Source organism: Pseudorasbora parva, chromosome 18 (assembly GCF_024679245.1).
Source record: "Pseudorasbora parva isolate DD20220531a chromosome 18, ASM2467924v1, whole genome shotgun sequence".
NCBI classification, from domain to species: Eukaryota; Metazoa; Chordata; class Actinopteri; order Cypriniformes; family Gobionidae; genus Pseudorasbora; species Pseudorasbora parva.
The window spans coordinates 20,810,269-20,826,902 of record NC_090189.1 but is presented as its reverse complement, the minus strand read 5'-3'; the positions used below and the strand labels follow the sequence as shown (position 1 = coordinate 20,826,902).

General features: G+C 36.8%; 1 protein-coding gene across 2 annotated transcripts in view; it reads left to right on the top strand.

The window, feature by feature from the left end:
- The window catches only part of myo5b (myosin VB), a 67,978-nt gene that overhangs the window by 35,715 nt on the left and 15,629 nt on the right, over positions 1-16,634 (top strand). For both annotated transcript variants that reach the window (XM_067422853.1, XM_067422852.1), the window contains exons 5-23: positions 664-820; positions 1,489-1,632; positions 1,718-1,799; positions 2,593-2,700; positions 2,815-2,924; positions 3,916-4,181; positions 4,552-4,633; positions 5,136-5,276; positions 6,047-6,169; positions 6,601-6,684; positions 8,554-8,694; positions 8,794-8,891; positions 9,752-9,838; positions 10,048-10,159; positions 11,090-11,301; positions 11,392-11,548; positions 11,638-11,877; positions 13,388-13,624; positions 15,743-15,827. In XM_067422853.1, coding sequence (XP_067278954.1) covers positions 664-820; positions 1,489-1,632; positions 1,718-1,799; positions 2,593-2,700; positions 2,815-2,924; positions 3,916-4,181; positions 4,552-4,633; positions 5,136-5,276; positions 6,047-6,169; positions 6,601-6,684; positions 8,554-8,694; positions 8,794-8,891; positions 9,752-9,838; positions 10,048-10,159; positions 11,090-11,301; positions 11,392-11,548; positions 11,638-11,877; positions 13,388-13,624; positions 15,743-15,827 — 2,666 coding nt within the window. The remainder of the gene's footprint in view (positions 1-663; positions 821-1,488; positions 1,633-1,717; positions 1,800-2,592; positions 2,701-2,814; positions 2,925-3,915; positions 4,182-4,551; positions 4,634-5,135; positions 5,277-6,046; positions 6,170-6,600; positions 6,685-8,553; positions 8,695-8,793; positions 8,892-9,751; positions 9,839-10,047; positions 10,160-11,089; positions 11,302-11,391; positions 11,549-11,637; positions 11,878-13,387; positions 13,625-15,742; positions 15,828-16,634) is intronic.

Sequence of the window (16,634 nt, the reverse complement as noted above, 5' to 3'; positions counted from 1 at the left end):
TGATTATCTCATATTTTGGGACCAGTAAAAATATCACAATTTCCAGGGCCTGTTGTACCCTTCATTTTGACTTTATTTTATAAGAGCTTACATATGTACTACTGTACACCCAAAGCGCTTTACACTCACATCAGGGGTCTCAACCACCACCAGTGTGCAGCATTCACTTGAATGATGCGACGGCAGCCACAGTACAACGGCGCCAATGCGTTCACCACACACCAGCGATAGGTGGAGAGGGGAGAGGGTGATAGAGCCAATTCAATGGATGGGGATTATTAGGAGGCCAAGATTGGTAATCATGGAAATGGAGGGAATGTGGCCAGGACACCGGGTTACACCACAACTCTTTATGAGAAGATTTTTAATGACCACAGTCAGTCAGGACCTCGGTTTAACGTCTCATCCGAAGGACGGTGCTTGTTACAGTACAGCGTCCCCATCACTATATTGGGGTGTTAGGACCCACACACACCACAGGTTGAGCACCCCCTGCTGGCCTCACTAACACCTCTTCCAGCAGTTAACTAGTTTTGGTGGGAAATCAGTGGGAAACCAGCCTTGGGCTACAAAGTGATATGGCTGCTGGTGCAATCACGCATATCATCTCAGATATTCATATGGATGCTGTTTCAGTATGTAAACCTGAACTTTTTCCTGCAGAGATGAGAAGAACCAGTCGATAATCGTGAGTGGTGAATCTGGAGCCGGCAAAACAGTTTCTGCAAAGTATGCCATGCGCTTTTTTGCCACAGTGGGAGGTTCAGCAAATGACACCAGCATCGAAGAGAAAGTACTGGCCTCCAGCCCCATCATGGAGGTATGCTTTGACTCTCCTGTATTAGAAAAACCTCCCAGATCACTACATAATGACAGTGAGTTGAGAACCACTTAATTCACAGATGCATTACTAGAATAATTAGTGTTAAATCTAATAAACTTGCGCCACCAAATACTTCCAAAGTGTGCAGCGGCTGTAAAGGTGCCCTCACTTCTCTCATCACTCCATCTCATCGTGGCACTGACACACTTGGGCTGCGAAATTAAGCTCAAGAATCGGCAGGCCTGTTTGAACAGATAAGAGCAGAGCTGGCTTGTGTGCCCTTCAAGAAGATAATCTGTGTCCAAAGAGAGTGGCCAATTCTCAGAGTCAATTTACTGATATCATTACAGTGGAAATGAGCACTGGTGATAGCAAGATCTCTTAGGTTGCAAACCTAGAGATAGTAATATTACAGGTGACTCATAACATCCCAGCACAAACAAATAATCTGAGAATCACAGTAATTACTCTTTCTAAATGATGCTGCAAACCGGATTTTAGGCTTGCCTCCTCAAACATGTAACACCCTCTGTTATGAAACTCTCTCCACCCTTATTATGTTCTATTATGGATCAGTCATTGTTTGATAGCCTCCTGTTTCAGATTATACCAACCAAAGAGTGAATCAACCATAATTAACACTCTTTTTTCAACCTTCTGTGCAGGCCATTGGGAATGCAAAAACCACCCGCAATGACAACAGCAGCCGCTTTGGGAAATACATCGAGATTGGCTTTGATAAGAGATATCACATCATCGGTGCCAACATGCGAACATATCTGCTTGAGAAGTCCAGAGTAGTATTTCAGGTGCGTCTCACACCGAAAGGAGGCTTTAAGATTTAAATGTAGCCCCTTGTGCTTTCCCATGTTCTGAACGTTTATGTTTTTGCAGGCTGAGGAAGAGAGGAACTACCACATTTTCTATCAGCTCTGTGCTTCATCCTCTCTGCCAGAGTTTAAAGATCTTGCTTTGAGTAAGTGTCCCAGTAAACTAGTTTGGTTACTTCCTGTGGTGGTATATACAGTTTGATGGCAGAAATCTTAAAAATGTGTTCCTTGTGGCACCAGATATCTTCCTGTGAGACATGATACAACTGTCAAAATATTTTAATTTGGAATTTTTAAAGTTTCTCTCATTAAATAATCAAATGTAAATCAGATTTAATTAAATGTAATATATTTAAGATAATATATAAAATATTATTAGGTTGAATTTCTATTGATTATATTTTGATACCATTGTTAGGAAATGAAATTACTCCTACCATAATACAATACCATTCAAAAGTTTGAGCTCTGTATCATTTTTTTTTAATGTTTTGTGCTCAAAAATACAATAAAAACAGTAATATTGTAAAATGTTACGTTACAATATAAAAAGTTCTATTTGAAAATTAAATGTAACTTATCCCTGTGATGGCAAAGCTGAATTTTAGGGTCTCAGTGTCTAATATGATGATTTGCTCAAGAAACATTTCTTATTATTATCAATGTTGTTTTGTGGTAATAGTTTTTTGGACACTGTGATATTTTTTAGATATTTTAAGTACAAAAAGTTAAAAATAACAGCATTTATTAACATTATACATGTCTATTTGATCAATTAAATGCATCCTCACTAAATATTAATTAATTAAAAAAATCTTACTGACCCCAAGCTTTTGAATTGGTATGATTTTTTTATTTATTTATCCTAAAGCCCACAGCCACCGCTCACAGTCTTTAAGTTTTGCTCATTCAAATTGTCCATTCACCCTCATGTTTTAGCCAGCGCAGAAGAATTTACCTTCACGTCTCTCGGTGAGAACATTTTCATTGAGGGCGTGAATGATGCTGAGGACCTTGTGAAGACGAGAGAAGCTCTTTCAATGCTTGGTGAGAACTACGGCAATAAACATGATTATAAACAAGATTTTGCAACGTTACACCAAAGCCATACTGATTGTTAATCGTAAATATATATTTATGGTGGCATTGTGTGTTTTGCAGGTGTGAAAGATGTCCATCAAATGAGCATCTTTAAGGTGATCGCCTCCATCTTGCACCTGGGGAACGTGGGGATTGTGTCAGAGAGAGATGGAGAATCCTGCCATATCAACGTAAGTGTGCGACAAATAGTGTGTCTTACTGTATGTTACTTGGATAACACTTTAGATAACATCACTCTGAAGGGTCTTATTCTGCGATAACACCTGGCTGGGTGTACATTATCCTGGTTATTACACGGCTACATGTCTCAAATAAATTAGACACTAAATATATATGTATTTTCTTGAGTTTAAATATTTTTTTAGCTCTTACGCAACGTGTCCGCGAAGAAAAACAGTTCCAAACTGCTGTAAACCTTTATCTATTGCTGAAGATTTGTTTTTACCATATATGTTGAAATGAATGTTGAAAGGGTTAGTTCACCCAAAAATGAAAATTGTCCCATGATGTACTCACCCTCAAGTCATCATAGGTGTATTATATGACATTCTTCTTTCAGACGAATACAATCAGTTATTAAAAAGTCCTGGCTAATGTAAATCCAAGCAGTAGTTTTAGTTGTTTTTGAAGTCCATAAAAAATGCAGCTGTCCGTCAAATAATGTGCTCCACAAGGCTCTGATGGGTTAATAGTGGCTTTCTGATTCGAATTGATGTGTTGGTGTAAGAACAAATATCCATATTTAAAACTAAGAGCAAACCCTTGAAGTCGATTTTTACAGCCACCTTGAGATGGCGCCAGGCAGTCAACGACAGCGTTAAACATATAAGTAGTACTGGTCAAGATAACTCGCAGTACCCGGATGAGCGGTGTGTTATTCATTTTTGATGGTTGTTATCTGGGAATAACATACCGCTGGAATGCGCGATTAAACAATCAGAATCAAGTATTCCACAGTGCTGTGTAATAACTTAACAACTACCTTATTAACTATTGATAAGCAGTAATTATGAGTTTACTGAGGCAAAAGTTGTAGTTAAATTAGTTAATAGTGAGAATTGGACCTTAATCTGAAGTGTGACTGTTTTAGCATATAAGCATTAAACAGATGACTCTTCTTTGCTTGCCTTAACAATCGCAATCTCTTTTTTTCACCTGCAGAGGGATGACACTAATCTGCATCATTTCTGTCGGCTGCTCGGTATAGAACAGGAGCAGATGGAGCACTGGCTGTGCCGCAGGAAGCTGGTCACCACTGCTGAGACCTACGTGAAGAACATGCCGCATGCCCAGGCGGCCAATGCCAGAGACGCCCTGGCCAAGCACATTTACGCCCATCTCTTTGACTGGATTGTGGAGCACATCAATAAGGCCTTGCATACATCGACTAAACAGCACTCCTTCATTGGGGTGCTGGATATTTACGGGTAATGCTTGCTGATTATGAGAGGCCATTCTTGTAAGGATTTGGAGAACTTAGCTTCCTGGGTTCTTATATACAGAATGGTAGAGTAATACGTCTCTGTGGGCCACAGGAAGCCGTCTTTCATGTTTTGACCTTCCCTTAGCAGAAACCTCATTGAGTTTTTAGAGTCAGCATTTGCTTATAAGCCTTTCTGGCCATGGGACTAATTACTTCCTTAAAGTAGGGAACTTATTGATCAGCACTAGAGTAAATAAGCAGAGAAGTGCCAAGCTATAGGATGCAGAGGGAAATACAGAAGGTGTTAAGTTTGTTTTCAGGGAAAACTGGATGCTTTTAACAGACACCGCTAACACGTCTTCATCTCTCAACAGATTTGAAACATTTGAGATCAACAGCTTTGAGCAGTTCTGTATTAACTATGCCAATGAGAAACTACAGCAACAGTTTAACTCGGTCAGTAATAGAGATCCATGTTTATTGCCATCTGAGTCACTTCTGTTATGCTATACATTTAGATATATGGTATCTTATATCTCTTAATATACTGGATAAATATTGTAATTATAATAAAATATAGTCTCATTATATTATTTTAAATAATATATTATTTGTTAAATAATAATAAACATCTTTTTTTCAATTGTAAACAGTAAATTAAAGAGTTTATATATTATATTAATATATTAATTATATTATTAAATGTATAAAAATATAAGGGTTTCTTTTCAAAATGCTTTCAATATCACTTTTTTCACAATTGCATTTAGAATTATATAGATTGTACAGTATAAAATACTTCATTCAGTAACAACAAAAGCACATTCATTTCAAATTCCACATTAAAAGCATAACAGATCCATGTTTTTGTGACTCTTGGCTGTATTTAATTTAAGTATAAATGCATTTCAATTATTTAATGCATTTTTCTAATACATATACATCATATATCATGCAGCATGTGTTTAAACTGGAGCAAGAAGAGTATATGAAGGAGCAGATCCCCTGGACACTTATTGATTTCTATGATAACCAGCCGTGCATTGACCTCATTGAAGCCAAGCTTGGTATCCTGGACCTTCTTGATGAGGAGTGTAAGGTGAGCCCGAGCAGAGGGAAAACAGTTGATAAAAAAAAATTTGAGAGGTGTGCAATCCCGCGGCATTCGATGCAACAGAGTGCGGCGTGGGACAAGTTTTGAGTTGCTGAGTGCGGATGCGGGAGGGAAGATACTGATATGTACACAGGAGTGGGAGAACGAAACGAGTCTTGTCGGCTCCCTGCAAAATATAATGATCTAATAATATTGCGCAGAAATCTGTAACTGGAGATCTTGTGTGTGTGTGTGTGTGTGTGTGTGTGTGTGTGTGTGTGTGTGTGTGTGTGTGTGTGTGTGTGTGTGTGTGTGTGTGTGTGTGTGTGTGTGTGTGTGTGTGTGTGTGTGTGTGTGTGTGTGTGTGTGTGTGTGTGTGTGTGTGTGTGTGTGTGTGTGTGTGTGTGTGTGTGTGTGTGTGTGTGAATCTAACCTGACTGGAATTGAACAATTAGCTTAGAGCTCTTCCAATGGGCTTTTGCGGGCAGGAACGGGACATAACGTGACCGTTTCGAGCAGGATAAAATCTAACCTATTTATGAGGAAAACAGGTGGGAGCGTTAGATAATCTTGCAGGAGGAGATGGAAAACTCCATCCCGCACAGATCTCTAGAACAGCACATCTCATTTAGTTTTAAACACCCCAGCTCTTTGAAGTTCTTGAGTATGAGTCGGAGCAGCTTCAAAAGGGTGAACATGCTATTTCTGCTACAGGTAACCCAAATAATATTTTCAGTTCACTAGTTCAAAGTATTTTTCTTTTCTGCGTCTGACAGGTTCCCAAAGGAACGGATCAAAACTGGGCTCAGAAGTTGTACAGCAAGCATTCAAGTAGCGGACATTTCGAAAAGCCTAGGATGTCCAACAGGTCTTTCATTGTGGTCCACTTTGCAGATAAGGTGGGTTCAGTTTATATTATGGAGTTTAGTGTTATAGGGCTCGGGATGCTACGATATTACGACTTATTGAAACTCTTAGAAATAAACCAGGCTTTCATGCTTTAAATTGTAAACCCAGTTGATTTTTTATCTTTTAACAGAACATTTTGATTGGCAAGATGACAGATCAGAAATTGAACTTGACTTGAAATTGACGTGACATGCATACTTTTTGTGGAAATTAGCTATTTGTTTTTGGCACGGCTGGGTTTTTAGGGCAAATCTGCTCATTGAAGCCCCAAATGATTGTGTTAATAATGCACGAAGAATGCAACAAAAATGGCTGATTCTTCTTCATGCCAGATTTGGGTCACAAAAATTATGTAGCAAGTTATTTTGATTGTGATTCTGATGTATGAGTTAAACTTGTGGCATTATGTCACCACTGGCAGGTTGAATATCAGTGTGACGGCTTCCTGGAGAAGAACAGAGACACTGTTTATGAGGAGCAGATAAACATCCTCAAGGCCAGTAAGGTGAGCAATGGGTATTTTTGGTAAGGTTTTTTTTTTTTTTTTTTAATTCCAAAGCAATAAAAAAAGGTTGAAAGGTTAAAAATTATAATTTCAACCAATATAGTTAATTAATAATAAATGGTCATTTTCATGAACTAAATATAATGAATATGAATATAATTACCTTTAACATCACAGATTAAAAAATGATTTGGCAATTTATCATTAATTCAAGGCAATACCCTCAGTATATCTTGCTCAGCTCATTTATTTTATGCCTCCCTGTCCAGCCGAGCTTCTGTTTATACTTCACTCTTCCTCAAGTTTGCATGATTGAAATCACACCTTAGATCATGTTTTGCTCTCTGACCTATATAAGCAGTTAATTGACTTAAAGTTTTCAGGCAAACAGGCCTGACCTTGTCCACACCTACCAGCCAGATCCATCTTAACTGAGATTTAATAAGATACCCATTGTCTTTGTCAATACTGATCTCTCTTTCACTCCCATAATGTTTTGTCCTGAGGTTTCTTGGCAACCGAATTTTCTGGAATCTGAGTTAAGTTCATTTGCAGACAGCAGAACATCAGCATCTACAAGTTAAAGCTCTTCCCTGCGGGACTGTGTTGAAATGCTGTCGCGTGTAATATGAAACTTTCACTAGGACCCTTTTAAAAGAAGTGTCCCTGTGAAAGAAGTGCAATTTAAACATCAGTTTGTCTCGAGGGATAACAGTTTTCAACACTGCTGTCTGAAGTTTGCCAAGTTTGCCAGTGATGTTCTTTTCAAGAAATCAGCCATGTTCAGCGAGGCATTTCTTTCACAGACATGCAGGGTCCCCACTGTGATTTTAAAAAGTCATGGGGTTTCACAGATAAAATATACTTTTGCGTATTAATTAGGTTGTACACAAATAATTAATCATGATCTTTTACTGTTTTAATAAATAGTCTTTGTGATGTCTATAACTTCATTCATACATCTACCACTGATCAGCCAAGTAGGAATCGTTGGGTAGTGGTAAAGTGGAAATTAAGTTTAGAATTTTGAGTTTTTTTATAATATAATTTGAGGTTCTAATTATATATTAAAGTGCATTTTTACTTTACTTGATAAAAAAATAAAATATTTTATATATATATATATATATATATATATATATATATATATATATATATTATATTATATATTTCACTGGTGACATGTCCTTATTAAAAATAAGTTACTGATTTAAAGCCACCAATGAAATCAATTTCAGTGTAAAATTGTGATGGATTTAAAATCAGTATATTGAGACACATTTTTACTTTAACTTCTAAAACATTATTTGTGATGTCCCTTTACTTTTTACAACTCTGTTACTTGTATAAGGAGTCAGGATGCAACTCGGGACACCATTGCTACAGGCAACGTTAATTTGTATTTACTCTTTGCGTCTCTGTTTATCAGTGTGTTAACCTAGAGTGTCAGACTTCCAGTGATGGCAGTTTAATGCTATCATCCTTATTCTGTCTTAGAGTGCTGAAACTTGGCAGGATCACTGCATTAGCGATGCATTGAAACGCACTGTGTACCTGCCTTGCGGTGGATGCTCAGGGAGTGGATTTTAAAGGACTTCTAAAAGTGCTTTGAAGTGCTGCTGGAGTTGAATACAAATTTTACACTAGTCTAGCTAGATTTTTTTTTGAAAAAGAGAGTTCTTATTCCTCAGTCTTATATAAGATGTAATGTCCCTGGAAATGTATTTTACAGTTTAACAGTCAATATTTCTTCATATGACACTTACATAATCAAATATAACCAAATGTATTAATATTCTTATCTTCTTGTATTGTGTCTCTACAAAATATATTTTCTTTGTTAACCTAAAATCCCTTCGTTTTGTACAGTTCCAGCTGGTTGCAGATCTCTTCACAGATGGTAAAGATGCTGCCCCTCCCTCAGGCAAAACCTCCAGGATCAATGTCCGGCCCGCCAAACCTGCTCTTAAAGGCCACAACCGTGAGCACAGGAAAAGCGTGGGCACCCAGGTAAGGCCGGTTTTTGATCCATATTGGTGCTTAATGGTGGATCCACTGAAGCGCTGTTTATTACTAAGATGAGGTGATAAACAATTCTTTTCCTTGCAGTTCAGGAACTCTCTACATCTTCTGATGGAAACGTTGAACGCTACCACCCCTCATTATGTGCGCTGCATTAAGCCCAATGATTTTAAAGAAGCCTTTGTGTAAGTTTGGTCTCTTTGTCTCAGTGTTATTCATCTATTAGAACTTATCTAGTTTATCTTGGCTATAAATAGAGAGGTATAGCAAATTAATTTAAGCTGCCAGAGAACATTAGAGTCATGCTGCTACGGAGACATTTGATTGACCTCAATTGCATCAAAGCTCCTCTTAGAGTTAGCCGATCAGGTTATATAAAATATAATTAGAGCTAATTATCTCAGATCAAAATCAGCTGAAGTGCTTCCCATTTGCAAAATCCTTGCTGAATTATCACTTATTTTTCCTTGAAGTGTTGAAATTAATGAACCTGACAGCATTGACCGGTCTGTTCCAAATACTATGATAAAAACAAATGTTTCGCCCAAATTCAGATCTTGCAAAATAAGAATAATACGATGATAAACATTATAAGATACACTTTACTATATACATCTACAATCTATCATATTGAATTTATTTATTTCCTTAACTTTTCTTGTAAAGTTCACAATTCTCAGAAAGGGTAGGGTCTTGTTTGGCTCTGTTTGTGTCTTCTGCAAATTCTTAAGCACAAAGGATGCCCTTCAAGGATGTTAAATTGAGAGGGTTTTGTCAGTCACATGCTCTTAAGGTTGTGAACACACAGTCACAGAGTTCTGAGTCAGACAGCCTCAAGTCCCCGAGTGGACTGCAGCCTCCCAATGCCTCTCTCACGGGAGATGTGCTCTATGCTCAAGAGAAAGATCCGGTAGGTTTAGATAACGCCCCGAATCTCCTGTGGTCTGACATTATATATCCATTTTATATCCAGAAAAAAATGTCCAGATCATTTGGTTTTCATAGAGATCCCTCGCTCCTTTGGCTGATTTCTTGCTTTCTCTAGATTTGATTCTAGAAGAGCTGTTCAGCAACTGCGAGCATGTGGAGTTCTCGAGACCATCCGCATCAGTGCCGCCGGCTATCCATCCAGGTAACGGATCCACAGATTCCTTTTTTAGTGCTACAGGTCCCCTTTCTTCGGCTTCTAAGTTCCTTTTTTCCATCTGTCTGTCGTCTATTTATGAACCTCATGTTCTCCCTAAAATAGTTGAATAATAATTTTTAATAGTGATTATGGAAATCAAACTGATTATGTGTATTTAGTGTCATTTCCTCATCCCATCTGATGTCGTTTATTAGGTGGACCTATCCAGATTTCTTCAGCAGATACCGGGTGCTCATGACAAAGAAGGACCTGACCATTGGGGATAAGAAGCAAGTCTGTAAGAACCTGCTGGAGATTTTGATCAAGGTAAGACTAACTTAGCTAAAAACTAGATGTAAGTTGTACGCATAGTGCTTGCTCTCATGCTGGTATTGTGGTAATACCATGTTTGTCTGGACAATTACAGTTTTTTTAAAGCTCATTAATACCATTGTATTATCATCTAATACCATTGCTATATAATGTTATTACCTGGTTACCGTTTAAGAAAGCAGATAAGCTCAGAACATATTCCTATATAAGGAATGAACCATTTTCATAAATGCATTCTAACAAAAGTTTGGGTTAGTTTTTTTGAGCAACTCAAAAAAAAAAAGTATAAAAAATTATAATTTTATTCAGCAAGGATGCTTTAAATTTATCAAAGGTGACCATAAAGTTTTGTAATATTACAAATTATTTCAGTTTGAAATAAATTCTGTTCTTTTGATGTTTCTATTCATCAAAGAATTATGAAAAAATGAATAAATATTTATGGTTTTAACAAAAATATTAAGCAATGTTTGCAATGTTGATAATAAAAAAGAAATGTTTTTATTAATAATCAAACCAGAATGATTTCTGAACTGAAGAGTAATGGCTGCAGAAAATTCAACCTTGCCTTAGCAAGAATAAATAAAATTTTAAAGTTTATAAAAAAATTGTTATTTTAAGTTGTTATAATATTTCACAATATTATTGTTTTTACTGTATCATAAATGCAGTCTCTGTGAGCATAAGAGACTTTCAAAAACATTTAAACAAATATATATTATTTTTAAATGATTATATCAATGAATTTTATTTTTAACCTGACGGTTTAACACCTAGTGCTTATTCTTGTACAAAAGAGCATTTTGTGCTCATGGAGAGTCGTTTTCATCATGACAAATATTTTATTAGTGCTTATTCAATGATATTTATCCTTAATAAACCTATTAATTGTGACTCTTCTTTTTAATTTAAATTCTTCTTCAGGATCCCGATAAGTTTCAATTTGGAAAGACAAAGATTTTCTTCAGGGCAGGGCAGGTGGCCTATCTGGAGAAGCTGAGAGCCGATAAGTTCCGCTATGCCTGCATTAAGATCCAGAAGACCGTGCGAGGATGGCTGCAGAGAATTCGGTACCGCAAGATCCGCAAATCTGCCATCACTCTGCAGAGATACGGCCGAGGTTACTTGGCACGCAGGTGAGTGCTTGAGTAAACGGCTCTTAGGTTAAACTTCACTGGCACGGTTTTCGCTTTGCAAACAACTTATTTTCTTTCGCTGTCTCTTAGACATGCAGAGATGCTTCGCCTGACCCGAGCAACACTTATTTGTCAGAAGCAGTACCGTATGGTACAAGTTAGACGGGAGTTTTTGAGGACCCGTCGGGCTGTGATCACCATACAAGCGTTCGCCCGTGGCATGTTTGTACGCAGGTTATATCAGGAGGTACAGCACTGCATTTTATCTTATGTTTCACTCTCTCCATGCTGTTTCTTTAAAGCACAGTTTTAAGTTGCATTTTCTATCTTTTGCAGTTCCTGCTCCATCACAAAGCCATGATCATACAGAAGACCGTCCGTGGTTGGCTTGTGAGGAAGAAGTATCTCCATGCTCGATACGCTGCCATTGTCATCCAGTGTTTCTACCGTCGCGTACGTGCCAAGCGTCAGCTCAAACAGCTCAAGATAGAGGCCCGTTCGGCCGAACACTTTAAAAACCTCAATGTCGGAATGGAGAACAAGATTGTGCAGCTCCAGAAGAAGATGGATAACCAGGTACAGGAAGATAATAGGATGCATACATCAAAACCGAGTCACCAAAACCCAATAGTATCCAGCTGCAGCCCCGCAGAACACCAGTTTCAGAACACCATCCACAGAACCGGAAGTAAGGGGCGGGGTTTAAACAGTCATAGTATCCATATGTACATTTCTTTTGTCAAATATAAGTGGTTTTCATATGGATTTTGATTGGATTGATGTCTACAATATTTAACAACAATACTCTTAAATAAAGTCACTTTTCTGTTCATATAATATGCATGTCATGATGTACAATGATCAACATTTAAAAACATAGCCTATTGATGCTTAATATCAATGAATACAAAGACAGTAGTTTATTCTTCATGATAACAGGCTAAAACTCAGTCAAAAACTTTTTGTAGAACATGTTGTAAAGTGTTTCCCATTTGACTATAGATTTATTAGTATTATTTCATTCACATTCATGTTGTTACAAATAATACTGACAGAAAATAGCGAGATTTAATGTAATAATAAATATGAGATTTAATGTTAATGGACATAAACCCTGTAGTTATGTCAATAATACTACAAAAAATGTTTATTATTTAAAAAAATATATCACGCCTAATACATTCGTAACATGATATAAAGTGTTTCCCATTTGACTCTATATTCAATCGTATTATTTCGATTGAAATAATAGACAGAGAATGTGACATTTCTATTTTTCAAATGTCAAATAAAAATAACCATTTAATGTGAAATGTGTTTCTCTGAAAGAAAACAAATAGGACATTATATTAAATATTTATAAAATGATAGGTTTAAAATTAAATTAAACGGCACATAATAAAAAATAAAAACATGCCAAAAAAGTGATCTTAAAACTCAAAGACTTGTGACTCTTGAGCCCATATCTTGGCATTTCTGCAGAAATACTTGAAAAGATTAAAGTGTAAACAAAGTTAAACCTAAATGAATATTTTTTTATTAATTAATAATTATTTAATATTAAGACGAATAATATATTTTGACAAATGCAAAAAAGCTTTAATGATAAAATGTGAGATACTTGATAAGATAAGTGTTTTAATCCCTGAAAACAAAATTAATGTTTTATTAATTGATAATTTTTTAATATTAAGACAAATAATATCTTTTGACAAATGCAAAAAATGATAAAATGTAATGATTTAATGATAAAACGTGAAAGACGTAAACAGATTCAATATTCACCACCACATCATGACAGTAATATCACACACAACTCAACATATTCTTCATGCTTCTGTTCACATCTCACTGGCTTAAATGCATGTTTCTCTTGTTCAAGGATATGAATTGAAAAGTAACTTTATGTAAAAGTATTATTGTCAAATATTGTAGGAAAATCCATATGAAAACAATGTGTATGGGTTGCGTTGCTCACTTCCGGTTCTGTGGATGGGGTTCTGAAGCTGGTGTGCTGCAGGGCTGCAGCTGGATATATCTCCCAAAACCAACTGACATGATGTTAAGCATCTCCTTTTCTTTACAGTCAATAGAGTATAAAACTCAGAAAGAACAGCTGGCTGTTGCTAACACTGCTCTGGGATCAGAGGTCAGTAAGCTCCAGAAAGAGCTGGAGACCCTTCGCAGTCGGCAGGCTGCTGGCACTCCGGTGGCATCACTGCAGGAAGAGCTTGAGAAGTTGAGGGCGGAGCTCCAGGAAGCCCACGCCCAGAGGAAGCAGATAGAGGAGGAGTTCGGCAACGAGAAGCAAGGGCTCGAACAGGTGAGAAAGGATGCACAGATACCTAGTCGATGTTTACTGCCATTTTTAGTTGTGGGTGTACATTTGTCTCCAGTATTTTTTCATGTTTCTTTATGTTTCATTTAAGTTGTCCTTGGGGTAAAAGGTTGAATGTTACAAAAATAGCTCAATACATTTACCATTTCAATTGTCACATAAAAATGACAGGCTTTCATAACAGGGCAGCTGTTACACAACTAATGTCTGTCATCCACAAGCAAATTTAATAATGCATGGACATTGTTTAAGAGCTCTGACCTAGCTCATAAAAGATCTTTTGAAATGAAATAATCAGCTAGTATGTGTTTAATGTGACTTAATGTGATCATCTCCCTCTTGTTTTGATAGACAGAGAATAAAATAGGATAAAGTCAATTCTATAAATTACGGTATAATATAAATTACAGTAATTAAAATTAAAATAAATTATTGTAAAGATTAAAAAGATTTAAAGATTTAAAATATCTATGCTATAGTGATGCGCTCAATTCATTACGTTTATTTTATTCATCAATGTATTTTTTGATGCAAACACACACGCACACACACCTACTATTTATGATGATTATGAGACCAAATTTTCTAAAATGAATGGGACCTGGTCCAACTTCATATACACACACGCGCACACACACACACACACACACGCACACACATATATATATATATATATATATAGAGAGAGAGAGAGAGAGAGAGAGAGAGAGAGAGAGAGAGAGAGATATGATTTATATATAATTTTGGGGTAATAAGATTTTTAATGTCTCTTAAAGTCTCCCATGTTCGCCACAGCTGTGAAAATGTAATTTGGTGAAATTCTAATTTAATATATTTTAAAATGTCATTTATTCCTGTGATGGCAAACCTGTAGCCTGACGTGGTCATACTCAATTCTAGTCAGAATATGAGTCTGAAACTGCTCTATTGGGTTGTGATTATGGGGCGTGTTTCAACCGAACTAGGAAAGACATCAATTGGATAGACCTACAACCAATCAGAGCAACGAAGCGATGCATTGTCAAATGTCAACAGAGCTCAACTGCACTGTGTTGCCAAGACCCCTCGGGTTGTTTTCTATGTCCGTGGGATGAAGCGACAATGTGATTTGTAGACCCATGAGTGCACACATTTTACCCCCCAAACGCCATTTTTCCCCCGAGAAGCTATTGTTAAGGGATAGTAGTTGGCGGGTTTTGTTGTAAAAACTTGGGAACCCTGTCTGCAGGCACGCTGAAATCAGGCTGGAATACACAATCTTTGCCGGTGTTGTAAAAAAAATGAAATAATTTAATGATACACAGAGTACTTACCCAACATGATCATCATTTCTGAGAGAGGTTGTGAAGGTGAATGCAGACACAAACAAGCTCTCCGTTTAGGATTCAAAAAAATATAATCCGTGTAATCTTTGATGACGTGCATGATTACGTTACTGTTAATCATCTGTCCGTCATCGTCTAAAGCCCGCCCTGATGATTTCATTGGTCCGAACAGTTTCTATTCGGGGATAATTACTCCTCTATGGAGCAATGCCAGACCGAACTGCCCGACCTAAAAAAAATTGTGGGCGGGGCTAAGTTCGGCTGGCATCCAGGCTAGCAAACCTGAATTTTAAGCATCATTATTCCAGTCTTCAGATATTATCTAATCCTTCAGAAATCATTCTAATATGATGATTTGCTCCTCAAGAAACATCATTATTATCACTGTTGAAAAGGTTGCTGCTTACATAAAAAATAAAAAAAATAAAAAAATTATTTACTGTTACTTTTGATCTTTGCTGAATAAAAGTAAAAATGAGCTTTTTAATCAAATTAAAAATACTGACCCCGGTAAGTATATGCCCAAAATGGGAAATATCAAATTAGTAAGACATTCTAATATAATGATTTATTTTATTTCCGCTTTTCACTGAAATTGTTGTGCTGATAATATAATTTTGATTTGGGATTTTTTTTAATACTTAATCAAAAAAACAATTCTCAAACTTTTCAACCCCACTTTATTTCATTCAGATTGGCTTTCTTATGGTTAAACTTGCTTGTTTATCTGATGGTTTGAACTGAAAGGGTGGTGTGTCTTTTCTCTCTTTTTTTGTAGAGGGTAGAGGAGCTGAAGAAAGAGAACACTCTTTTGAAGAAGGAGAAAGAAGAGATGAACCGCAAAATACAGACCTCCACTCAGGGTAAGTTTCACGCTTCACAGAGTCACACACACTCAAAGCATCTGGAGGAAGAAGTATGAGGAGTGAGAGGATGTGTGACTTGCCTGGAGGGCTGGGCTGGTTTTGTTTGACACACAAGAGAGTCTGTGTGCAGAAGTGGGACGAGAGAGACAGAAAATGCATTGGATTTCAGAGGAGAAATGTGACTCTGCTTCTTTACCTGCACAACTAAAAGCTGACCATTGTGTCAAGCTGGTTCACATGTGAGAATGCTATTTGAAACCCGAGGTTTGGTCTCAATACGCTTTTTAGTTGTTAAATGTCGCTTTTACGGATTTGTTTCTTAGTTTTGTTCTGCTATCCATGCCGTTGTTCAGAGTGCTATTATGAATGTAGTTATTGTTTATCAGTTTGTTTTCTTAGTATTTTTCAGTAGGAAGCAGAATTTCTTTTATCTTTTGACTTATTGTTTCTCTTTGGCCTATAAAAAGGCTGTTATTCCATTGAGGTTAAAAGTGACTGCTATTTACTCATTCTCATGTCATTCCAAGTGACTTTGTTTCTTCTACCGAACACAAAAAAATGTTTTGAGGAATGTTTCCAACATATTGTCCTTACAATGTCTATGGAGTCCAGTCAGTTTAGTTTCGGACCCCATTAACATTCACTGTATTGACAAAAACAGTTGAAAAATTCTTCAAAATAATTTATTTTGTGTTCCACAGAAGAAATAAAGACAGGTTTGGAACGACTTAAGGGTGATTTCAAAAGTGTGTGTGTGTGTGTGTGTGTGTGTGTGTGTGTGTGTGTGTGTGTGTGTGTGTGTGT